A 24,964-nucleotide genomic window follows, 5' to 3' on the forward strand; every position below is an offset into this window, starting at 1 on the left:
TGCTTTGTTCCTGGCTTCAAGGCCTTGTATTTTCAGAGGTGGAAGTTTGGATCTGGGCAAGATCCCCAGGGCGCGGAGGAGAAAGGCAAACATGGCTCAGCAGCACCGTGAAATAATAACCCATTGTGAAAGTTGGATGGAAACGTTTGGAATGAAAGTGCTTCACCTTGAGAGGCTGGGATCCGGGCCAGAGCCCGACCTGCTGCGTAACCGTGGGGCTGACGAGTCCTCTCTCACGTTTCCCTCTTGTTCCTTCCTGGGGCTGGGCGGGCAGGAGCTGCCTCCTCAGGGCTTTGCTCGGCGCGTGGCCCAGCCTGACGTCAGGTTTGCGTGATGTCTCCCTGCCCAGCTGATCCTGGGCTGTGACTCAGGCTGCGGGTGGATGTTCGTCAGCGACATCCCGCCAGCGGGATGAGGCGCTCCTGTGTTTTCCCCATCCGTTTGGGGAAAGATGCTTTTTTGTAGCCTGACGTTTCGTTTAGAAGCTTTGGGGTCCCTAAGTAGAAGTGGCTGAGAGCTGGCTGCGTTTTCGTGAGATCTCAGGAGGGGCAAGACTCATCTTTGTCAACAAAGTGCTTAGTTTTCTTCTGGGGGGCTTGAATGGTCCCCACAGCTCTGATGCCCGAGATCTGCGGCATCCGTCGCAGTTGGGGTGCAGTTAGTGGTGTAGGAAATGTGCAGTGTGTGCTTCCCAAAATGTGTGCCCCCCCCACCTCAGAGGGCAGTAGGTCTGGGCAGTCTGTGCTTATGGGATTCTGCAAACCCCTTCTTGTTCCCTCTGTCTGCCCAAGGTGTTTTGGAGTAGAGGTGGGAGCTTCCCAACCCCCGGGGACTGGCTGGCTTGCCACATGCCTGTACCCCAGGAGTGGCTGCTCACACTCTGTGCTGTGCCAGCGTGTGGCTTTCAGGTGATGCTGGGACAGCCCTGGCTCAGTTGGCATCGTGCTGAGTGGGACATTCCCTCCTGGACCCCACGGGATTGTTTTGGGACTAGTGGTCTGCATGGAGCTGGGGAGATGGTGCTTACTGAGGTCTGCCCACGGGTGGGTGGTGGGGGGTGATTCCCCATCGGTGTGGAGGGGAGAAGGTGGCTTTTGTGTGCCTTCCATGAGTACACAGCACAGACAGAAACAACTGGCTTCAAGGTTGAGTGAGGAGTGTGCTTCCAGACGTTACATCTCCCCACTCTCCCCAGCAATAGGCAATTTTGGTTCAAAAGGGGAAGCTGAGGCACAGGGAGGGGAACGTGCCTGTGAATCAGCAGTGAGCCAGGACAGGATGGTGCTCTCCTGACTTCCCCACGGCTGCTTTTCTGAGAACCTGTGGCCTGAGAGCCACATGCAGTGGGTGACCAGGCTGCAAGGTTAAAGCCAAGGTTAAAACTCTTGGTGGTTAAAGCATGAGAGCAGAAACCTCTCAGTTTTGCAGTGTGGGGGTTGTGTGGCTCAGTGAACAGTCCTCAGTGATGGTCAGTCTCAGGCAAATAGAGACAGACTTTTCTTAAATGATGGGATGCTTTGTGGGAGTCAGCCCAGGAGCATTTAAGTATCTTCTTTCCTCAGGGAAGCTAAGAAGAGAGTCACCTTCAGGTCACCCCTCTTTTCTTCTTGGCGTTGTTTAGTTACAGGGTTCTGGGGGTGTCACCAGGAGATCTTGGCAGCCTGTGGGAGGGAGGGGATGGTCCCCTTCAAAAGCATCCCAGCATGTTGGCCACATGCACAGGTGTTGTGGGGGGGTCTGGATGCCTTGTTGGGCCAGTGGGACCATCAGTCTGTGGTGTTATTTCTGCAGTGGGTTCAAGGCACAGTCTGCAGCCAGTGAGACCTGGGGTTTGGGCCGGTGCAGTGGCACTCGTGTTGCAGTGGGGTGGTGGGGAGGGGTCTCCAGGCCAGCCCACTGTGACTCCCCCATTGCCTGATCGACATGGTGGCTGCTCTGTGGCCTGTTCCCAGCTGTGTGATCCCCTCGTGCTCTGGCACAAGGCACAGGGGTGGCTTCCCACAAAGAGGGGCTGCCTCTGCTGCAGGGCTGTGCCCAGGCGGCCGGGAGTCAGGGAGGGAGGGGGCTTGGGAGGGCAGCTCTGGCTGGGTGCTGACCCTGGCCCCCAGCACCCTCAGGGTCCCAGCGACGTGGTGCAGTGGTGCTCTGTGGCTGGGTTCAGCTGGCAGGCACAACTGCCCTGCAGCTGCTTGTGGCTGCTTGTGGCTTTGTGGAAGGATGTGTAGGGGAAGGACGTTTGTGTGGACGTGGGTTTTTTGTCCCATGTCACCCTGAGGGGTCTCTGCCCCTCCTGATCTGCTCCTGTCCTGCTCTTTGCAGCAAGTGCTCCATCCCTGGGCTTGCCAGCAGTGCTGTACCCCACTGGGAGCCTTCTGCTGATGCAGCTCTGCTGGCTGGTCCTCACTGGGGTGGAGGTGGTGGGTCTGGGAGGTTTGGTGGTCGTCACTGTCTGGAGCTGTTCTTGTTGGCCAGCAGGTCTGGGCAGACACATCTGTTGAGCTGCCATGATGGGGTGTGGGAGGTTGGTCGAAGCTCTTGTGCTGCTGTTTCTTACCCACAAATGATTTGCAATGAGGAGTAATGGATTTTGCACTGCTGTGAACTGAGAGAGCCCACAGGGCTGGGCTGGCTTTGTGCTTGCTGTGGGAATAGTACCTTGCCAAGGCCTTGAGCTGCCATCTCCTGCTCCTACTCATCTGGAAGGTCTGTGAGTAATGTTCTGACACGTAAAGTCATGTGTTTGCCTTTGGAGCTGCCATGCTCCATAGCAAAAGTATGTTTCTGTCAGTTGCTTAATTTATTTTAAACAAGAAAGAAAATTCCAACCTTCAGGGAAACTGGAGGCTCATAAACAAGCTCCTGCTGGTCATCCTGCCTAATCGCCTGTAGTAAGTTACTACACGGAGTTTAACTCCTGTGTGTTACAGCTATTTATATGGCAAGCCTGGTGTAGGGTACAGCAGGAGGGGTGGGTGGTTGTTTTACAGGCCTGTCAGGGTGTGACTTTGGTGCTTGGAGGTCCTGAGTGCAGGTGGGCCTGATCCTGGTAGGGCATGTGGCCTCCTGGAAGGGAAGGGCCAAATACAGGTTGGTGTTGAAAGAATGCAGAAACAGAGGAAGGGTCTCCACTGAGCTGCCTGTTCTCAGTGGTTCTGTACCCCATGGTGGTCAGGGGGTAGCTGTGGTAGTCCCAGCAAGGAAGGCAGCCAGGATTTGGGAAGTGAAGGCGGTACCTTTTGATCTGATGAATAGTGCACATACCTGGAAGCTTGTCTGGTATTTCTAATTACTGACTGGCACACACAACGTGCTCCTAATGCCTGCAAGCCCAGTCCAGCCTGTGTTTCATTTCCTGTAAATCCCAGTACAACAGTTTAAAGTCAACTGAAAGAGACCTTGCTTGTGGAAGCTTCGGGATGATTCAGTGTGGGCCATGGAGAATTTGGAGTGTGGGAGTTGGGCCCTGTTTGGCCCTGCCCACACACCATTCCCTGAGGGGCACACACCCCTCTTGTGACAGCACAGACTCACAGAATCCCAGGGGTTGGAAGGGACCTGGAGAGCTCATGGGGTCCAACCCCCCTGCCAAAGCAGCTCCCCAGCTCATATTGCACAGGGCGGCGTCCAGATGGGGCTGGAATCTCTCCAGAGATGGAGACTCCACACCCCCTGGGCAGATCCTCTGGACAAGCGTGAGACAAATTACACTGTCACTCCTTGGCCCCCCACCCTGTGCCCTGGCTCTCAGTGACACATCCCTGCACCCATGGGGTCCCCATGGTTCCTGGAGCTGTCCCCTAGCTGCTGGCAAGGGTAAGCTTTGAGCAAACCCTATTTGAACTGGACCACAGCTGTAGTGAGGGGCCATATTGTAGTTGTGTAAATGTGCTTAACTCCATCATCTTCCCTGGTGATGTCCCAGCTTGCTCCATAAGAGAGTTAATTTCTCAAAGCATTCTCTGTTCCTCCTGAGGCTGAGCAGAACAAATTTAATGCCCACAGGGCTGTGGGATGGCCCCTTTTTGTCCTGCAGGGAAAGAGGAAGGAGAACCAAGGTTCCTGTCTCCATACAGGGCATCTCAGCACTTGAAAAGCCATTTACTGATGGTACAGAGGACTTCAGGGCTCAGGGACGTGCTGTGACAAGGTGGATATTATACACCTGCATGGTTTTGAAGTCAACTGTTCTGGACATGATATCAGAAGAGCTTCCAAAGAGCTTTTCTGGGCACTGTCCTGGCAGGAAAAGGGCAAAAGGGCTGGCCAGGGTGTGACATCAAACCTACACAACCAAGGGAACAGCTAAGATGAATTTTTTTAGTGAAGAATTTAAGAAGTAATTATTAATGAGAGAAAGTGTACAGATGGAGCACAACTAGAGCAGGCATCCTCACAGGCACTTGGCTTGAAAATCTGAAAGGCAGAAGATTACTGTGGTCCTCAAGACATAGTTCAAAACTCTGGTCTGAAACCTCAGCATCACCTTGAGTGAGTGTTGCTCTGCCAGGGGGGGCTTGGGAAGCCTGGCTCTTGCTTAGTTGCAGACAGTCATCATTGACATGGTAGAAAACAGCATATCATTTGAAATTTGGAGATGTAGGAAACAAGGAGGATAGTTCAGTGGGGGAACAGTGGGGATTAGTTGTTAAAGTGGGTGAAAGGTGATGATGTTGTCGTGCGTCATGGGGACAGAAGTGAGGATAGAAGTGACTGAGAAAGGCTTGTTGGGAGAAGAATAATCAGCAGCCATGAGATCCTGCAGAGATCACATCAATGATGATAGAAGTTTGGGATTCAGTCAGCTTTCCCCTTCCTTTGTTCTCTGACCCCAAGGTGATAGCCACAAGGCTTGCGTTTCGGGTTGAGTTTGTTTCCAACCAAAATGGGGTGGTTTTGGCAGGGGAACAAAGTGAAGGGAAGTCAAAATCATAGAATCATTGACTCATAGAATGTGTTTGGTTGAGAGGGACCTTTAAAGGTCACCTAGTGCAACCCCCCTGCAGGGACAGGGACATCTTCACTAGATCAGGTCTCTCAGAGACCCACCAAGCCTGATCTTGAATGTCTTCAGGGATGGGGCCTCCACCATCGATCTGGGCAACATGGGCCAGTGTCTCACCACCCTCAGAGGGAAGAACTTTTTCCTAATATCCAACCTAACCCTTATCTGAGGAGAGGTTTCCATTTTCCTCCATCCAAAGGGTGGCAGGTCGCAGCTGCTGGGTTCCTCTGTGCCTGATGCCCAGAAACCTGAGCTGCAGCCTGAGCCACAGGCGCGGTGAGACGTCAGACTGTGACTGCCAACAGCTGCTCCTGAAGGACGCTGTGACATGAACCCATGTGTCAGTCACCCCAAATGCTGATGCCCCACTGAAATGCAGCCCTGCCCTGCATCCCCAGGACCTGCCCTGCATCCCCAGCCCTGCCTGCATCCCCAGGACCTGCCCACATTCCAACCGCACATGAAACGTCCGGCTGGTCCAAGCCAGCGCTCTCCTGGCCTGTACCTGGAGCCAGAGAGTACAGAATGGTGGCTGTGGAGCTGGTGGCCAGGCTGCTCCTCTGTGCAGACAGATCCCTGGGCTCTGTCTCTGTCCGTGCACATTTTCCTGGGTTAGGTGATGTGGAGTGACAGAGGTAGCAGAGTCCCTGTGTTGGCATAACCATGGCCTGGGGTATATCCCAGGGCAGTGACAGCTCCTGGGTCAGCTCTCTGGACAGAGCAGGGAGTGGAAGTGTCCCAGCTGGAGCAGTGGGTAAGCAGGGGCACTCTGCTTCCCTGGTTCTGTGAATCTTTGCAGAGTTTAACCTGAATCTGACTTTCGAGATGATGACAAAATGTGCTTGTTGGAGCAGAAACTCCCCAGCTCTTATTCTGTGGTCATTTCCCAGATGTTGGTGAGAAGAAGAGCTGGTATGATGCAGCTGCAGTACTGGAGAGATTTTAGAAAGGCTCAGGCACTAGTGGGTGATTTGGAGGTTCTCTTCCCTGGGGCTGGTGGCACAGGCTGGAGCTTGTTCTCCTGGGGCTGTGCTGGGGGGAGGAGGATGGATAGCTCTGGGGCTGTGCTTGCAGTGGGTGGGTGAGCTCGGTGTTCCTGCTGCTGGGGCTGCTCAGCTCCAAGCCCTCTTGCCTGACAGGGAAGGGCGTTTGCAGAATGGAGAGGCTGTGGACCTGATCTCTGTCTGCACTGGAGGCTGTGTGCCTGGTTAGGCTCAGGGCTGGGGATTTCTGTGGAGACTGTGATCTGATGAGCCACTTAAGGACAACCTGCTGGCCTGTGAAAACAGACTGGTGTCTCTGTTGGCTCCTCCAAAGCGGGTGGAAAAGGTTCTTCAGATTGGCTTTTCCTTATGGAGACGTAGCATCCTCCAGGCTGTGCCATGGTGCAGTGCTCCCATGACATCACTCTTCTCTCTCCTTAGCAGTCGGGCTTCAGCAGCCCTGGGGCAAGCTGGAGCTGCTGGTGGCTCTGCACCATGAAGCTTCGTTATCTTGGTGCCTCTTCTGATCCATGGGGTAGGACAATGAAAGCCCATTCCCTTGGCAGCAGCAGCCCTTGGTGTCACAGGAAGGATGGGCACATCCATCCTTCACCTTGGTCTACAGACCCTCCCTGGCATGAGAAGAGGCTGATCTGCAGAGATTGCTGTGCCCTGCAAGCAGCAGCTCCCTGTGCATCAGCTGCTCAGGTACCCACGAGATCCTATCACCTTTTGGCCATCCCAGCTTGCAACAGAGCCCCTGCTCTCACTGCCAGCGTTTGGCTTTGGGCAGCACTGGGTGCTCAGCAGTCCAAACACCACAGGAAGAGATGTGGTGCCCCACACCACCCCCAGCACAGCTCAGCATGGGAGAGAACTGAACTTTCTCATCAGAACTAGCTCCGTGGGGCATGAAACAACCAGCCAGCAGTTGCCTGTGCTTTGTGCACAGGATATTCCCAGGGCTTGCTGTTTGGCTGGTGCAAGGTTTGCTCTGCGATTTAAAAACCATTGTAGTCTGGAGCCCGTTTCCGAGGTACTTCCCCTGTGGGATCTCTGCTGGGCTTGGCTGGGGACCAGCACTCTGAATGTTCGAGGCCAGGGGCTGGGCAGAGCTGAGCTGGGCTGGGAGCCCTGTCCCTGAACCACTCTGCCATAGACCCTGCAGGGAAGAGGAGCCTGGGGAAGGGAACAGGAGCATGTCCCCCTCATCTGCAGGGAGGGGAAGTCCACCAGGCAGCGGAGAGATAAGAACTGCCCCAGGTCTAGGCTGGTCACTGAGCTCAAGGCTTTGGAGATGTCAGGCTGTGGCTGCCCCCTTGTTATCATAGCTTTGCAGGGATGTGTAGAGCTGCACTGGTGTACCAGAGGCTGTTGTGCTGGGGGCGGTGCAGAGTGGCATGTCTGCAGGGTGGGGTCTTGTGAGGGGTCTGAGGGCCCTTCCTGCGATAGGGTGCTGTTCCCCAGGAGGTCCTGAGCTGACTGGTGGGCTCCAGAGCCAACAATCCCTCTTTGGTTAGTGTCTGCTGGGGTAAGCTGAAGCTCTGCCCAGCCAGGCCCCTCGCCCATCATCTCCCCCTACTCCTGGGCGCCACAGACCAGGAGGAGCTTTTCCCATGGAGCACAAGGGACCTTTTCCTGCTGTAACAGCAGGTTGCAGGGGTTTGTGCTGGCTAGTCTGGGTGCTCCTCTGCAGTTCCTGCCCTGTGTTTTCCTCTTGCTGTCCCACAGGCAGCGCTGGCCTGGGGTCTGGTGCTGGTGGGGGCTCTCCAGAGGCTGCTGCCCCAGCCAGCTCACACCACCTGCCATAACATGTTTTTCCGAGCGCTGGGCCGCAGGCAGTCAGCAACTGGCAGCCAGGGCGGTTGTTCACTTTATCTGGTCACAAACGCCCCCTTCACGCCATCTGCATCCTCTTTTCCCAGCACCCTGCCATTAAACCCTGTTTTCTCTTTGTAAATATTGGCAGGCAAAGCAGCAGCCTCCCTGAAGGAAAACAATAGCGGCGAGGCCGGTTCCCAGAGCGGGCCGGGAGCGAGGCAGCGGGCACGGGGCACGGCGCAGCCCTGGCACGACTGAGCTCCCTGCTCTGGGAGTGCTGAGCTGGGCAGCTCGAGCCTGAGGCAGGGACTGGGCTCTGTGGCCATGTGTCATTGGTAGAACTTCATCCCCTATCACAATCGGCCTTCACGTCTGCCCTCTGTCTGTCTGGCGCCCCAAGGGCTTTGCAAGCAGTGCTGCTATGGCACCACTCTTCCATCTTCTCTCTCCTTAGCACCAGTGTCGGGCTCCAACAGCCCTGGGGCAAGCTGGAGCTGCTGGTGGCTCTGCACCATGAAGCTTTGTTATCTTGGTGCCTCTTCTGATCCGTGGGGTAGGACAATGAAAGCCCATTCCCTTGGCAGCGGCAGCCCTTGGTGTCACAGGAAGGATGGGCACATCTATCCTTCACCTTGGTCCACAGACCCTCCCTGGCATGAGAACAGGCTGATCTGCAGAGACTGCTGTGCCCTGCAAGCAGCAGCTCCCTGTGCATCAGCTGCTCAGGTACCCACGAGATCCCATCATCTTTTGGCCATCCCAGCTTGTAACAGAGCCAGCCAGGGGGATGCTCAGCCCCCGTGGGTTGGGCTGCCTCTATCCCCAACAGAGCTGCACGTTATTTGGGGGAGGGAGCAGCTTAGAGGAAGAAGGAGAAAGAGAGCTCTTCCCTTGGGAAATTTGTGTTGGAGAGGTTGAATGGAGAGGTTGAATAGCACTGTGAAGGAATAAAGTGCTGAGAACTCTGCTGTTGTAGTAAAATGATAGTAAAATGTACATGGATGGGGCAAATGCAGTTTTGCCTGTTCATGTCAGCCTTGCCCACCCTATCTAGGGCTCACACCAGGGCTGTTGACTTTCTCCTCTGCCTTTTGGACTGGAGGGCAATCTCCTTTCCAGGCGTTAATATTTGCAGGCTCCTGGGGCTGGGGAGTCTCTCTGGCTCGCTGAGGCTGAGCGTGAGGGGAAAGGGCCACTTTGCTTTCAGACTGAGCATCACTTTATGCTAAATTTAATCAAAGAGATGGGGACTGTAATTGAATCAGTGAGGGGCTGTGAGCAGGGGTAGGTGAGCTGTGCATCTGTCATGAGCAAAGGGATATGACACACCCTTGGAATTGTTCTCAGCCTCTCTCCAGGGGAGCTGCAGAAGCTGGGTAGGGATGGGGGTGTGCAGTGGTTGCAGCATCAAAGTGGGCACTGGACTCCTGGCAGCTACACTCATGGTTTTAGACTCCAGTGAGTCCTTGTTGTCCTTCACTTCTGGCCCCGAATACAGAGTGGGCAAAGACCAGCCTGGATTTCCAGCCTGGCAGAGAAGAACCCCTCCTCTCTTCTAAAGTAGGAACGATTAGGTGCCTTCCTAGGGATGAGTGGATGTCCCAGTGGTGCAGCCTAGTGATCTGCTGGCATGGGACTGGGAGAGACTGAGATCTCTGGGATGGGGAGGAGTGCTGTGCTGCTCCAGGAGATGCTCAGAACATCACTGCAGCTCGGGGTCTGAGGGGCAAGGGGAGCCTCTGCTCCGTTTGAGCAGCGTGTAGGTGAGCCTGAACCTGCATTTTCAATGTTTAACCCTGTTCCTGCTGTAGGGATGGATGTGGTGATGTACAAGATCACATCTCCTCTCTCCTGGAAGTCTGCTTGGAGGGGCAAGGGACTGAACTAGAGATCTCTTTTTCCAGAGGTGATGTGGGTGGTTGATTTATTCACCGCTTGAGTTGGGATTTTGGATTAAAGATAAATGAACTGCCATCCAATGAAAACAGCCTCTTAAATGGTGTGACTATAAAGCATTTCCCCTTTTGGTTGTGTTGTGTCTCTGGAGTCACAAAGCTGCAAGTTCCGTAGTTCTCTCTGACCTTTCTGGGAAAAACAGGCTATGGGAGACCTGCCCTTCTGGAGGGACATCCTAGGGGGAACTGGAAGGCTGTTCACAAGCTTTAGCAGAAGGTTCTTTTTTCTTTCTTTGCAATTATGTCCCAACTGTTTTGGGGTTTTTTTTTTTTTTCTTCTTTTCTTTTTTCTTTTCCTATCTGGCCACAGCAGGAAATGATACAGCCAGGGGCATTTCTGGTCCCTTCTTAAAGTGGAACCTGCACAATCCCAGTGGGCAGCAAATGGTACTAATGCTTGTTTTTTAGCACGAGAGACGAGCGTTTATGGGCTGGGAGACACTTGCCAAGAGGGCTTGGTCATCAGGTTTTGTAAATGAGTGGGATTTGGCTTTTCAGGGGGACCTCATTGCAGCCGTCCAGTCCCTGAAGGGAGCAGGGGAACAGGAGGGGAATCAGCTTGTTCAAAGGGTAGATAATGGCAGGACAAGGGGGATGGAGTGAAGCTAAAGGAAGGAAGGTTAAAATTAGATATTAGGGGGAAGTTCTTTACAGAGAGAGTGGTGAGGAGCTGGAACTGGCTGCCCAGAGAGGGGATGGGTTCTCCATCCCTGGGGGTGTTCAAGGCCAGGTTGGATGAGGCCCTGGGCAACCTTGTGTAGCTCCAGGCCTGGAGGTTGGTGTCCCTGCCTGTGGCAGGGGGTTGGAGCTCTGTGATCCTTGGGGTCCCTTCCAACCCAGACCAGTCTGGGATTCTGATTGGCTCAAATAAAACCCATCCAAGAGGAACTTGGGTGTGTGCAGGGAAGGGTATGAGTGGAGGTGGGCTCACCTGGGTTGAATTCTCATCCTTTCTCTCAATTCCTTCCTCACTGTGGGCAGCGAGCACAGAGCAGAGCTGGAGCGTTATCCTCAGAGCAGCCCCTGATGCACACCCCAGGCATGGCTGGTCTGGAGCTTCTCCTGAGGGTCTGCCTTCCTCCCAGCTCCACCCAGCCCCGAGGCGCTTGTTTTCATCGGTTCATGCTATGGCGCCTCATTAATGTTTGCATACAGCAAAGAGCAATTTCCATCCTCTAAATGAGCTTAATAGACGCGTTCCCAGTGTGGTGGCAGAGGGTGCAGAGCTGCTGGTGCTCTGCCCGTGCCTCACCACTCTGCTCCTCCTTATTAAAGCAGAAGTCTTCTGCTCAGTGCCACAGCAGCCCTTGCACCCTCTCTCTCTGGAGGAGATGTCACGCTGAAGCCCGTTTCCCATCTCTTTTGCTTCCTTGTGGCCAGGGCACGGGACTCCGGCGCGAGCTCTCCCGTTATACTCCCCTTCATCTGAGACAGTGTGTTGGAAGCGAGTAGTTCGCAAACAAAGCCAGGGCCTGCGACACACAGCTAATGACCTTCTCTCTGCCTGTGTTTCCTTTACGTCAGAAGTCGGAGTGCTTATTAAGTTTGGAGGCTTACTCCCAGGAGCAGAAGAAGAGGATCTGCTGGTGTCTGGCTGAGAACATCACCAAGCAGCAACATCCGGCACCGGCTCCTCCGGGTGGCAAGGTAAGCGACCCGTTGCGGGAGCTCAGAACCCTGCTCGGGGGCTCTGCCTGTGGTAGGGGCTGTGCTCTGCTGACCCTTGGCCAGGTGAGCTGCTCCCCAGGCTGGGCTCGGGGGGGCATTTTGTCAGGTGAGGAGCAAGTTTCTGTTCAGGCAGTGCTGCATCTGCAGCTTCCTGCCCTGCGTGGGGAAGCAGTTGTTGGATTTGCGTCTGCTGGCTGGAGTGGAGGCAGAGCCCAGCAAACAGGCTGCTGCTGACGCCTCCCAGCATCTCTATTTGGACAGCTGAGGCCACACAACCTGGTGTATGGCATTTCCCCGAGCGCTCGGCTCTGGGGCAGGGCTGAATGCAGAGGGAGAGGTTCAGGCTGTGATCTCTGGGTCCTGGTTAAAAGGCTGAGGTCATGGGAGCAGTGGTGTGGAGACTGCCCCTTCTGTGTGCTGAGAAGGGCTTGAGTGTTTGATCTGGACCCTACAGATGGTCTCAAAGCACAGAAAGGTCATTTGATGAGTGCTGGTTTTCATATCCAGCAAGGCAGCGCCAGCACTTTTCCCACACTGAAGAGCTTCAGCCTGGCCCAAGAGCACTGGCTCAGCAAGAGAACTGTTTGCATGGGGCAGGGGTAAGCACTGCTAGAGACGCCTGCACTGCATGGATGTAATGAATTCCTCCTGTCTGCCTGGCTTGGGGGCTGGGGCTGCCACCAAGGAGTTGTCTGGGCCAGCGGCAATCTCTGCTGGGGTCATCTCACTCCCTGGGGATTGGGTTTGGACTGTTGGGGGGTGACCCACTGCTCTGGGAATCGAGAAACATGCTGTGCTGGGTGTTGAAGTGAAGCAGACAGGGGTCTCTGGGGGGAAAAAACCACTGGGATATCTGCCTATGGCTGGGGCGTGGTGATGGAGCAGCTCCTGCCCTGTGTGGAGGTGTGGATACAGCCCTGGTGTGTGGTGCCCTCCAACTAAGGGCAGGCAGCTCGCTCCCACCCTTGGCACAGGCAATAGCAGGAGGCTGCGCTGCCGCGTGGATCCAGAGGCAGTGACGTGGCTTTTGCTCTGCAGTGTCCCAAACTGGGTCAGCACAAACATCTCTGCAGGAGACAGAGCCTCCGGATTCCTTTTCTTGCACGTTTCAGACATACTAAAATAGCAACAACAGAAAAAAGCCTGAGAACCTACTTAACAACAGAGCCCCTAGAAATGCAAATAGCCCAGAGCAGCTAATGCAATCAGGTGACAAGGCTCTGCCATGTCTCCTGTCTGCCTGCCTTGCATCTCACTGGCACAGTGCAGTGCCCAGGAAGGAGGGTCCCGGGCTGTTTGGTGTCAGGGGGGAACATGTGATGGGCTTGGCATGGCTCTGCTCTCAGCTCAGCACCATCCAGCCCGGGGCTGGGGGACGCTGGGGGATGCAGAGCTCTGCAGGGACACGTTCAGGTCTGAGTATCTCACATAGAGCCTAAATGGGGGGATCTTGGCAGCTCTCCAACATGGCGTGGGCTCTGGGACCCTTGGGGATTTTGGGTGATGCTGTTGGTCACGCTCCCCAGCCTAGAACCTGTGTTCATGTGGGATTTTGGCTCCCTGCTGGACTGACAAGCCCTGTGGCTCAGAGCAAAGCCCTCTGAGTGTCAGCTCCCTGTGCTGTTGAAGTTTACTGGAGAGGTGGAAAACCAGAAGTTAACACAAAACCCTCTAAGGCTTTTCTGTGCATCAGTAGCCAAGAGGGTGCTCACTGGGTGTAGTGGGGAGCCACGTGTGCCCTCCAGGGTTGTGACAGAGGGCTTTTATCTTGGCTTGCCAAAGATGTTGGAAGTCACACTGGTGGGATATGTGGCTGGAGGGAGAAAGGAAGCATGAGAGCAACCCCCAGGCACTTAACTGAGTTCATATCACCATTCCCCATCCCAGCAAGGTATAAACTGTCCAGGATGCAATTTTAAAGCACACCTGATCCTGAAGTGCAAAAAGGACCAGCCCGGGGAAGGGAGAGCAGCCCTGTGTGAGACTGCAGCTCCTAAGCAGGCAGGCAAGGGTGCTTGGTGGGTATGCAAGCTCAGAGCAGCGTTGTGTGGCTGCACTGGGCTGTGGGCAGGAGCCCAGCATGGGTGAGCTGCAGCTGGGGTGCTGTGAGCTGGCTGCACTGCAGCCCATTTATTGGGGCAGGCGTCTCTGGGAATGCCGGTGCAGTGGGAGGCAGGAGCTGGGAAAATCAGTTGCTTCTTGCAAGGGAGAAGTGATCCATTAGCTTTGCTGATTGCTTACAAGTCATTTGATACCAGAGCTATTTAAGGAAACAGACCAGTGTCTGTGCTCTACAAACAGACAAATTAAACTGGAAACATCAGCCCCAGCATGGCTGATCCCTGCTCCAAACAGGAATCTGATTTGCAAAGCCTTCAGCACGGCTCCAGCTTGGTGAGAGGCAGCTCATCTGGCTGGAGCCCAGCCCGAGGGTATGTGGGCTCTGCTGTGACAGCAGTGACAGGCTGGTGCAGCCCTGGTGCCAGGCAGCGACGTGCCACGTGCCAGCTGAACGGGACACTGAACAGAGAGCAGCTCCTCAGCAGCTGCTGCGCCAGTGCCTGAGCTGGGAATGGGTCTCTCCTTCAGCATGTTAATGCTGCTGTTAGTGTCACCCCTGAGCTTTTCCCAGAGCAGATGGCTTGTGGTGGGGCAGGGGATGCCCAGCAGGATGGTCATGCCTGGAAAGGACTGGCCGGGCTGGGGGAGGGAAGTTGCATGGTGCCAACTTCTTGGAGCTGTGGGAAACCAGGCAAACTTCACTGAGTGATGTCCTGTCCTGCCAGGGAGTCCCAGGAGCTGCTCTGTGGTTATTTTGCCCACCTGCAAAGCCTTCCCCTCTCTCATCCCAGGCTTGGGGTCTGCCCTGCGAGGCTGCTCCCTGCCTCACTTGGTTGTGCTGAGCAAGGGCCTGTTAAACACATCCCCAGGGTGATCCAGCCCAACTTGGTGACAAACGTGCCCAGACAGGAAGGCACAGAGCCCTGGGCTGGGTTAGCTCTGGTGAGGAACCGCAGCAGCAGCAATGTGATTACAGCCAGAGCAGCTTCATGAACTAATCGAGTTAGCCAGGCTGCCTCCTTGGGCTGAACAATGACCATCTGCACAGAGCACAGTGCTGCTTTTAAACCTTGCAGCGCTGCACTGGTCCTGTTTCCAGCCCAGCCCCGCAACGAACTGCATTAGCACAGTGGAAGAGATGGCAAACTGCAGAGTAGGGGCAAGGATGAGGTGCCAGGGGTTGGAGCTGCTCCAGCTGCCTTGGCTGCTGGGGAAAACATCCGTGGTACAATGCCCTGCTTATCACAAACCTGCTGTGACCCTCTGATTCTCACTGCTTGTTTCTTCGGGCCTTCCACACTCCAAACAGCTGATTACCTTCCCTTCTGGCTCCATGAGCCTTGGACATGGACAAGGGGGAATGGATTAAAGCTAAAGGAGGGAAGGTTTAGATTAGATATTAGGGGGAAGTTTTTTACAGAAAGAGTGGTGAGGTGCTGGAACAGGCTGCCCAGAGAGGTAGTTGATTCCCTGTCCCTGGAGGTGTTCAAGGCCACATTGGATGGGGCCCTGGGCAACCTTGTGTAGATCCAGGCCTGGAGGTTGGTGTCCCTGCCTGTGGCAGGGGGTTGGAGCTCTGTGATCCTTGGGGTCCCTTCCAACCCAGACCATTCTATGATTCTATGATTCTATGATGCCTGGCTGTATCTGAAAGATGTAGTTTATCCTTAAGCTAAATAACTACGGACACTTAGTGTTGTGGGAGTCCAGGATGGGTCCTCACCTTGTTTCCCATGGTGAGTGGTGGATCCTCAGCAGCTTTTTAAAACCCAGCCTCCAGTCTCTCCCCCCAAGGCTGCTGACTGAGTGAGCAGTCGTGGACCGATCCTGCGCCCTGGCCCTTCCTGCAGCACTGGCTCCAGTGCTGGGAATGAGCAGCCGGCCGGCGTGTGGCTGAGAGGGACTGGATGGCCCCTTCCTGGCCGTTGCTCTGGGCAGGAAGGGCAGGGCCGTTTCTCTCACTATTTACAGTGTGCTTGACAAGTTGCAAGTAAATGTGCTGTCAACAGGAGCAAGCGGCGTGTAATCGAGGGATGATTGAAACCAGGGCCGGAGCAGCGGTGCGGGGAGGCTCCGGGGAGGGCTGCAGCACAGGGGGGGCCATGCTGCGCCCCTGTGCTGGCCCCAGAGGCTGTGGCGTGGGGCAGGGTGGCTCGTGGGTGGCCCATCTCCTGTCCCATGCCCTGCCCTCTCTTCTCCAGCACCCTGGTGTGCTCCAGGCACCCACCCCATTGTGCACCCGTGTCCCTCTGTGATCCCTGTTCCCTGAGGTACTGGGTCGTCTCCCATTTGGGTGGTGGCATTGGGTGGCTGTGACAGGCACTTGGGCTGGGGACATGGGTTTGGGTGGTGGCATTGGGCTGGCTTTGCAGTGTGGTCAGGGCGCAGGTGGCCGTTTAATGGTGAAGGGGGGAGGAATTTGCACTTTCTCTTTGCTTTTGGCTGGAAGCTGCTCCCTCCTGGGCTGGGAAGCTGCTGCCCTGTCTGTGCCAGCTCTGCTCCAGCTCTGCTGCTGTGGGGCAGACTCGGCAGGGCACAACCAAGGCAGCAGGAAGCCTGGAGCTACCTCAGAGCCTGCTTTTCTTCTGTGATGCCAGTGTGAGAGGCTGGGTAGGACCAACCACATCACAACGGGACCCAGGGGACCAGCCTGACCCCAGCCACGCACCCTCCCAGCACCCCACTCGCTGTCAGAGCTCCGAAACCAGGAGAAAACCTTGCAGGTTTCTTCTGCCTCAATAAGGGTTAAAGCATCAGCTGGCAGCAACAACCAGCCAGGTCACAAAAGTAAAGCAAATAAGTGTGTTGTTCCATGCCAGTGAGCACAGCCTGGCTCTTGCCCTGGGCTGGAAAAACTCGTTACTGGGAACAGCCCAGGGCTGTAACGCGGTGACTCGGGGAGGCAGTGGGACTGGAGGTGCTGTTCTCCCATGAGTCAGGCTCCAGTTCAACTCAAATATTGAGGAAACTGTCCTGCCAGAGGTACCCGTGCCACCAGAGCAGGTGGGAGCCTTGAAGAGGAGGAGGAAGAAGAGGAGGAGGAGGAGGAGTAGAATGCATTAGGTTTAATTCAGCTGGGAATGGGGTTGAAGAGGTAGCAGTAGGTGGGAAGCAGGCTGCAGACATCAAGGGAGTGGGTGCAGTTTGAGCTACCTCAGATTGATCCATCACAAGCCATATTCTTGATGGGTTTGTAGCCTTCTTCTATGGGAACAAGGCTGAGATGCCACCAGGGCATCCAAGGCTGTGGGGGGGAATTTTATGTCTCTCTGTGGGGGCTTCAAAGCATGTCTGAAATGTCCCTATGGCAATTTAAAGGACCTTCATTGTGCAATAGCCTGGCATAATTCCCTGCAGCCCAGCTGAGTCTGGATGAGTGCTGAGGGGTCCTGGGGATGATCTCTCACCTCGTCATTCCCTTCTTGAACATCAGTTGGCTTCCAGTCCTGAGTGCAGGGACACAGCATGAGGCCTGGTGAGGCTGCAGTTCGTGTGTGGCTGTACAGGATGCTGGGCTGGGGTGCTGGGCTGGGGTACTGGGCTTTTGAGTCTCTCCCCTGGCATGGAGCCTTGGCTCCATCATGCTTGGTTTCCAGTCCTGCTGGCTCTTGGTGCTGGCATGGAAGTTCTGGGTGCTGGGAGCCTGGGACAGACGCTCGCTCATCCCTGGGGCTGCCAAGGCACGTGTGTGCCAGCAGGGAGGGACAGGGGAGCAGACAGCCCAGATAGGCTTCTGCTTTATTTGCTCATCTGCTTAGCTGGATGCCAGAGCCATAAGGAAAGCAGACCTCTCCCCTCCAGCGAACACCAGCTTCTGCTTCTCAGTGCGATGCTCTCCCTGCCATGTCCAGCAGCACCAATGGTCCTTTCCCCATCCTCCCAGAGCAGGAAGGTGAGGTGCTGTCATGGGGGTTCGAGCAGCTGCCAACACTCTCATCATGGATGGAGGTGTTTGTAATCCCCTGAATTCTCCTGGATCCCCAGAAGGGCTGGTAGGAGCGAGCGCTGGCAGGAGCGGTGCCGGCAGCCTGTGGTGCTGAGAACGTTGTCACGGGGTGGCTGAAGGCACCGACTGAGTGGTCCCAGCCAGTGCTGCTGTGAGGCAGTGAAGGTGCTGGAAGTGCTTTGGCTCAGAGCTCCCTGCGAAGGGGGGATGCTGCCTGTGCCAGGCAGGGCTGGCACTGACCCTTGGCTGCACCACCGCTCTCCTGGTCTGTGTGACCTGGGATCCTGGGGGCATCAAGAGGCGTGTAGCCAGCAGGTCACAGGAGGGGATCCTCCCCCTCTGCTCTGCCCTGGTCAGGCCCCACCTGGAGTGTTGGGGCCAGTGCTGGGCTCCCTGGGATAAAAAAGACAGGGATCTCCTGGAGAGAGTCCTGAGGAGGGACAGAGATGATGAAGGGCCTGGAGCTTCTCCCCTGTGAGGAAAGGCTGAGGGAGCTGGGGCTGTTCAGCCTGGAGAAAGAAGACTGAGGGGGGACCTTATTCATGTTTATCAATATCTTCAGTATGGGATGCAGGGGGAAATGGGCAGCCCCTTTTCAGTGTCTGTGGAGACAGGACAAGGAGCAGTGGCTGCAAGTCAGAGCATAGGAAGTTCCCCACCAACATGGGGAAGAACTTTTCCCCAGTGAGGGTGAGGGAGCCCTGGGACAGGCTGCCCAGGGGGTGTGGAGTCTCCATCTCTGGAGAGATTCCAGCCCCGTCTGGACGCCGCCCTGTGCAATATGAGCTGGGGAGCTGCTTTGGCAGGGGGGTTGGACCCCATGAGCTCTCCAGGTCCCTTCCAACCCCTGGGATTCTGTGACTCCTGTTCTGGGTAGTGGCCAGTCCCTTCTAGCTTGGTGGGGGGGGCTGTTGGACAGACTCTGAAGCCAAGTTCAGGGAACATCTTGCAAAAGTTACTCGAACCCAGATATCTTTGCGTGGCCAAAGGGTGTGTGTGAAATGCTGGGGAGCTCTGGGTGGTGATGCCCAGAGTGGTGTGGGATTGGGAGGCTTCATCCTGTCCCTGTGGTGTCCTTGGCCCTCTGTGAGGTTTGATGTCCTGTCCCTTAACGAGCACCTTCCTGACAGAGTTGCAGGGCAAGGCTTGTCAGTGTGAAGGCAGGAGAGGTGGGTTTGGCTTTGGGGCTGCCAGTGTTGGGTTTGGTACCCTGTGGGATTCCTCCATTCTGTGTGTGACTCTGGCCATGGTCCTGCTGGTGCCAGGGGCAGGCAGAGCTGCTCTGTGACATCCTTTTCTCTCAGTTGTTTTTTCCTTATTGTGATCTGTGCCAGCACCAGCAACGCCTGCCAGTGCCAGCCTGAGGGTCCTGTGGTAAGGGATGATGGGATGAGGCCTTCACAAGGTCTGAATGCCTCAGCTCTGGCTTGACTGTCACTTGTGCCACACGGGGCATAAGGCTCTGTCCCTGCAGATAACCCTGCAGAGAGCATCACCCCGGCTGGGAAGCGATGCTGAGGGCTGTGGGCTGAAGGCTGGTGACAGGATCCACTCCTTTCTCTGCTTTTCCCACCCCTCTCCTTTACTGCCAGGGATATTTATGACCCAGACATCATCTCACTGGTCTCCAGCAGCAGGTCCCACTGTGCTCACCCTGCATAGGTAGGATACTGGGGACGATGAGGCTACAGGCAGTAACTGGTGCCCAGCTTGGGTGAACTGGAGCTTATCACCAAAACAATGGAGGCAGTGCAGTGGTTGTGTGCAGGTTTGGGTGGTGGCTGGGGTCGTTCCTGGCTGAGAGGGGGAGCCTGGGCTGGGGATGCTTGGAGTTCCAAGGGCATGTGCGGTGTGGTGACGTCGGAGGGATGCACAGACCTGCAGCCAGCTGGGTGGCTTGATGGAGGCACCAGGCAGAAAACCCACTGGGTCCAGGTCCTTTTGAAGTGCTGGCAGGACAGATGGTGACCACAGCACTGAGGTGGCTGTGCCACACCGCTACTGGTGGCGATGGCATCGTGTAGTTGAGCTCAGCTTCACGTCTGGTGAGACTGAGGGAGCTTTTACGCTTCCTGTGCTACTGCAAAGCTGTGGCTACCTGTGAGAAAGAGGAGGCAGCACATTTCCCCTTCCTCATCCCTGGAGCATCCATGAGACTGCAGCTGGCTGGGAGCAGGGAGACACGTGTGTGCCCAAAGTCCTGCAGAAGACAGGGCAGGAGAGGAGAGCCAAGTACAGCTTGTCACTGTGGCAGCCTTGGTCAGTAAGGTGTAATATCAGAAGGAGAAACCTCCAGGCAAGGCAGTTGGGTTCTGAGCTCCATGTGTGTGTGGGTGTCACAAGAGGGGACTGGGCTCTGTAGGAGGAGGGGCAAAGGGTGTCCCCTGGGTGGAGACCGTACACCCTCCTGCATGTGTGTTCTTCCAATCCCTGCCTGTTTAGGCAGAGCCTCTTGCAGGGGATTGCAGTGTGGGGCACAAAGTGCCACACCACAGAGCAGCTCCCACTTCAGAGCTGTCCCTTTTCCACAGAAAGTAGTTTGGGAAAAAAAACCCAACTGTGAACCTCCAGCCCAGTTTTGTTCAGCAGGAGGCACGGGAACCAGCCTGTGGCTTGGTGCTGCTCGGGGGCAGGACAGGGCAGGAAAAGGGGCCCTGCAAAAACAAATGCAGCAGGTTCCAGGATGATAAACGGCTCTTCCTTGAGGCAGAGCGGTCGTCCACTTTTATCAGCAGGTAATAGTGCCTCCAGGGACTGCGAGCAGAGCTGTAAATAGCACCAGGGGCACGAGGGAGCAGTGTCTGGGAGAGGCTGGGGCGGCTTCATCTGCCGCTTGACACGGACATTAATAACTGCAGAGGCAGAGCCAAGCGCTGCACCAGCATCTGCGGAGCCGTGGCTGCAGGCATATGCCGGCGCTGCTGGAGGGAGATGCCGCTCGCTTGTCCCGAGCAGCTGGGATGCACCTGAGAGCCCAGATTTGGTAGGTTTTGCTTTCCCAAATTGCATCTGGGGGGCTGGAGCGTTGGCTGGGCAGGGAGCAGCGCAGCGCCGTCCGGAGCACTGATGTCCTTCCCGATGGAAGGCATCTGCTCCGCTCCCTGGGTGGGTTCCCTGTGCCGGGCTGCTCCCTGCTGTCCCCTGGGGAACCTGTGGCTCCTGCCCGGCTGCCTTTGGTGCCAGGCTGGGCTTGGGTGGGTAGCGAGCAGCACCCAGGCAGAGCGAAGGGCTGTTTGCAGCCACAGGGGCTTTCCGAGGTTCCCTGGCACATCTGGGCTGTGTCCAGCTGTGCCGTCTACACCGGCTGGCGTTTGTCATGGGAGCAGCCTTGACATCGTGGTCTCTCTGCTCTGTGGCTCTTACAGCCATTGGAAACTCTCTGTGTGCTGGCACTGGGGACAAACCAGTAGATTCAACCCTTGCTACTGACCGGGGAGCTGTTGGCGTGCTCCTGGCCTCGGTGGGGGCACAGGTTGGGGTCTGGAGCTGGGACTGCCGGGCTGGTTTGGAGCTGGCAGCTCGGTGCTGCAGCAGTAGCAGGTCTGCGGTAACTCCAGCTGCCCGGCAGAAGCAGGGGGTGTGGGGAGAGGTTCTGAATGCCACCTCCAGCAGCCCGTCCCAGGACCTGGGGTGCCAGCTACGCCTGCAGCCTCCTGCACGCCCTCTGCCGTGGGTGAGGCTGTTCCCCTGGATGCAGCGTGGGCTCCTGTTCACCCAGGATGAAGGTACGGTGTGCTGGGATGGAGGCACGGCGTGCGGGCACTGCAGCGTCAGGGCTGGGCGATGCCCGGCTCGGGCCCTGTTGCAGCACAGTCAATTGGGGATGACAGTAATGGGGTAATGGGATTAGCACAGGCTGCCAACACGGGATCATTTCCTCCCGTACAGCAGGACTTCTCCTTCCAGGGCTCTCAGACATCTCAAGCCTGGCTCTTTCTGCGGGGTATGAACATTCACACCCCATGGGTATCTCATCAGAGGCAAATATCCTCCTGGCCGCCCTGCCTCAGCACGCTGTGGGATCCTGCTGTTTGGGATCGTTACATCCATGCTTGCTTTTGCTGTTACACTAATTGCTCTGTATCAATTATTCATTGGTTCAGTAATGAAGCAGGGAGCGGGTAGAAAACCCCGCTGTGCAGCGAGCCCTTGGCTCTGGCCAGCCCCACAAAGCCAACGCGGCTCAAGGAGGGCAAGGCGTGGAGCTGTCATGGGGATGTTCCTCTGGAGCACTTTCAGAATGACTCCTGTGAAGGTTTTCTCAATTTTCAGTAGTTCTGCTTTGCATTTTTGGATTTGTTTTCTTCCTCTCAGCCCTGTTCTGTGTATTAGAAGCTGCTGCTTGTAGCTGTGTGCTTGTTTGGCTCTTAATGGTCACTGTTTAAGTCTCTAGGTGCTCACTGTCAATGGTTTTGGTAGAGTTTCACATGTCCAGTTAGAAGTTTCTGTTCTGAGGGGTTTGGGCACAGTTTGTCCCATGCTAAAACCCCTGAAATTGTAATTTTTTCTTCCACTTTGGGAAAACCCTACTTTGGAGACGTTGGTGTTTGCCTGGGTGGCGTAGGTGCTGTTTACCCACATCCCCTCTGCCCTGGGGAGGGGATGTTACCTCCACACAGTAGCGAAACTGGCTGCATCCTCCCAACCCAACCCCTGGAGAGGGACTCAGTCTCATTCCTATGGAGTTAAATACTTTTTGGTGAGGGTGAGGCAGCTGTGAGCAAAGGCAGATTTAAGTGCAGCAGGATCTAGTGATGTACCTCCATGGGACTCATGAGGATGGGGCTCCCAGGGTGTGGGGACAGCCCATGAGAGCAGCTCCTCCATCAGTGTCTCAGGAGATCCATGAACTTCCCCTGGGATGTGAGTGTGGTCAGAGCAGCGTGTCCTTTGCTCTCCCACTCTGCAGTGTCCAACAGTGTTTTACCAGCATGGGCTCTCCTGCTTTTCCAAGTCCCTGATGTTGGCTGAGGAGCTGTCTGGGTGCAGGATGCTGCAGCTCAGTTTCATCTCCTCTTCCCCAGTGTTACTGCAAGGAGAAAAATGCACATTTCAAGACCTCAGCATCCATGTCAGGAGCCAGGAGAGGCTGAATTCAATCCTTGACTGCGAGAAGAAGAGCCCCACAAAAAATCCCTGACCTCCCAGAGTTGGGGATTTAAGGGAATGCTGAATATGACACCACTTCTGGCTGTGGGAGAGCTGGAAGCACCGGGGGAAGGCCAGCAGTGCAGGCTTCAGCTCACAGCTGTGCTGTCTTGGTGGCTGGTGTTTTCCCAGCTGGAAGTCCCAGCTGTGGGCCACCAGAAAGGGCATGTTATTTAAAGAACTGCTGGAGAACTCGAGGCCACGCTGACAAACCCACAGCTGTCTGTTGAAATCTGCTTTGCTGGCATCACAGCAGCAGCAACCAGAAACCAACTGACCCAACTGACCCAACTACAGACCCAAGAGCAGAGTTTTGCTGCAGTTCTCCTGTCTTGAATTCAAGACAACTTTTGAGTTAGTGAGTGATGCCCAAAGACAGAGGGAGCCCAGGCAGCAGGTTACAGGTGCAGAGATTGAGGATGCTGGAGCAGGCAGGGCAATGTCTGGTGTTTTTGGGGTGCAGTGAGGCTCGTTCAATGAGGAAATTGGTAGTAGGGACTGTTGCTGTACTGATCTCAGACCAATCATCCTCCTTCTCTAGATCACCACTGATAGCTGTCTTGGAGGCAGCTCTTCTGCTTTCTCTTCCCCTTCCTGGAACACGCTGCCTTGGCCACCTAGTCTGTGATAGAAACTGAAACACTGAAGCTTGAGGTCCTCCAGGGATGACGCAGTAAAAGCCGTAGGTCATCCTGGCTCAGGACAGGGAGACCCAGATGTTGAGGATGGGAAGAGGCAGATGCTGAGAGGAGGGAGACCCACATATGGAGGATAGGGACACCCAGATGTTGAGAGCAGTAAGGCCAAGATGGTGGGGATGGGGAGACCCAGATGTTGACAGCTGGCTGCTGAGCTACTGCCAAGGCAGAGGGACCCATGCTGCTGTGAGACCATGGGATATTTTGGATGAGTCCCTGAGGTGGAAGATGTCCCCTGATCAAGCAGCATCAGTGCTGCCTCCATCTGCTGCCTCCTCCAGCAGCCCCTTGGCCGCAGTGATGATGAGAAGGAAACCCAGTACTATTTTTACACCAGACTTCATATTTTTATTCAGAACCAGCTCTGGGCAGCAAGGTAGCCCTTGGCTTTGTGCTGATGAAGTCCCTGGTGCCTCCAGCCACGATCAGGCTTGTTGTCTGGCTGTGATGGCACCACTGCTGCTTTCCTCCCCTGCATCAGGTGATGCTTGGCAGAGCTCAGCCATAGCCCTGCCTGTGAGGACAGGATTTCACAGCCCCGGTGATGCTTTCAACCTGGGATGGAGCCTCACTCGGCGCAAGGCTCCTGCTCATGTTCTCTGTGCCACTGAAGAGCAGCAGAGACTCCGATTGAATTAGTGCAGGGATTTAATTTAATCCCCAAACATCTCTCATTTTAAAGGACCCTGTTCATTTCCTTCTGTGGCCTTATCTGATGTGGGCAACCGGCCCTACTGAGCAAAGGGCTGGACAAATGGAGGGGGAGGGCTTTGTGGGGAGTGAGGGGAGGGCTGCCTGGGTTTTTCCTCTAATTAGTTAATGAAATAATGGCAGTGATTACAATACAAATAAGATAGAAGCAGCATCATTGAAACACACGCTGGTGCAAATAGCATCCTTGCACGGGGAGTCTGGAAACGGCCCCTTTGCACGAGGAATTACCACGGGGGGAGCGAAACAGCCCCAGGGACGCACACGCTGAGCGCTCGCTTTGTGCCGCCGGCTGTTTGGGGAGGGGGCAGGGGGTGCAGATGGGGCTGAGGACACGACTGTCTCTGGATTTTAGTCTTTGGACTCACTGGGGCAGTTGAGGTGATGCTGAATTCGCTGGCGGTGCCGAGTCAGGCTGGAAGAGGACAGAGTGGGTCCTCTCCACGGACCTCCCTTCTGGCATGGTAAAACTGGGGACGGCGCGGGTGGGCACGGGTGGGTTTGGGCTCTGTGTGCTGCTCAGGAAGCTGTTGGCTGAGGTGCTGGACTCGAGCATCTTTTTGGGAATCTGGCCCACCTTTTGGACCCGTTATCTTGGAGAGGTGCCTGCGGATGCTGCCGGGTGCCGCGCAGTCTCTGCGCCATCCCCTCCCTGCAGAGCAGATGGTGCCAAACCTGGGGCTGAAACACCTCAGGGTAGCTCCCAGCGTGACAGCAGCTTTTGGAACCCAAGGTCTGCACACAGGTCCCTGGTGACAGCCAGTGGCTGGTGACAGTCCACAGACACCGTCTCTGCAGGCCCAGGAGGTGTTTGGCAGCAGGCTGGCTGTCCCCAGGGCTGGCTCGCAGGGGTCAGCTGGCACCAGCCAGGACCAGCACAGGGATACAGCCCCAGCTGCTTGGTGCTTGGGGGCGTGAGGCTGGAAGGGCTGACTCCCAGGGGCACTGCTCTTTTTGGAGCTGAAGGCACC

General features: G+C 55.8%; 1 protein-coding gene across 2 annotated transcripts in view; it reads left to right on the forward strand.

Annotated features, from left to right (window-relative positions):
• Window positions 1-24,964, forward strand: part of RGS3 (regulator of G protein signaling 3) — a gene marked incomplete at its 5' end in the record, with an annotated part of 85,765 nt that overhangs the window by 48,511 nt on the left and 12,290 nt on the right. For both annotated transcript variants that reach the window (XM_084272311.1, XM_084272313.1), the window contains one exon: window positions 11,286-11,408. In XM_084272311.1, coding sequence (XP_084128437.1) covers window positions 11,286-11,408 — 123 coding nt within the window. The remainder of the gene's footprint in view (window positions 1-11,285; window positions 11,409-24,964) is intronic.

Source organism: Gallinula chloropus, assembly GCF_964237585.1.
Source record: "Gallinula chloropus genome assembly, chromosome: 18".
Lineage (NCBI taxonomy): Eukaryota > Metazoa > Chordata > Aves > Gruiformes > Rallidae > Gallinula > Gallinula chloropus.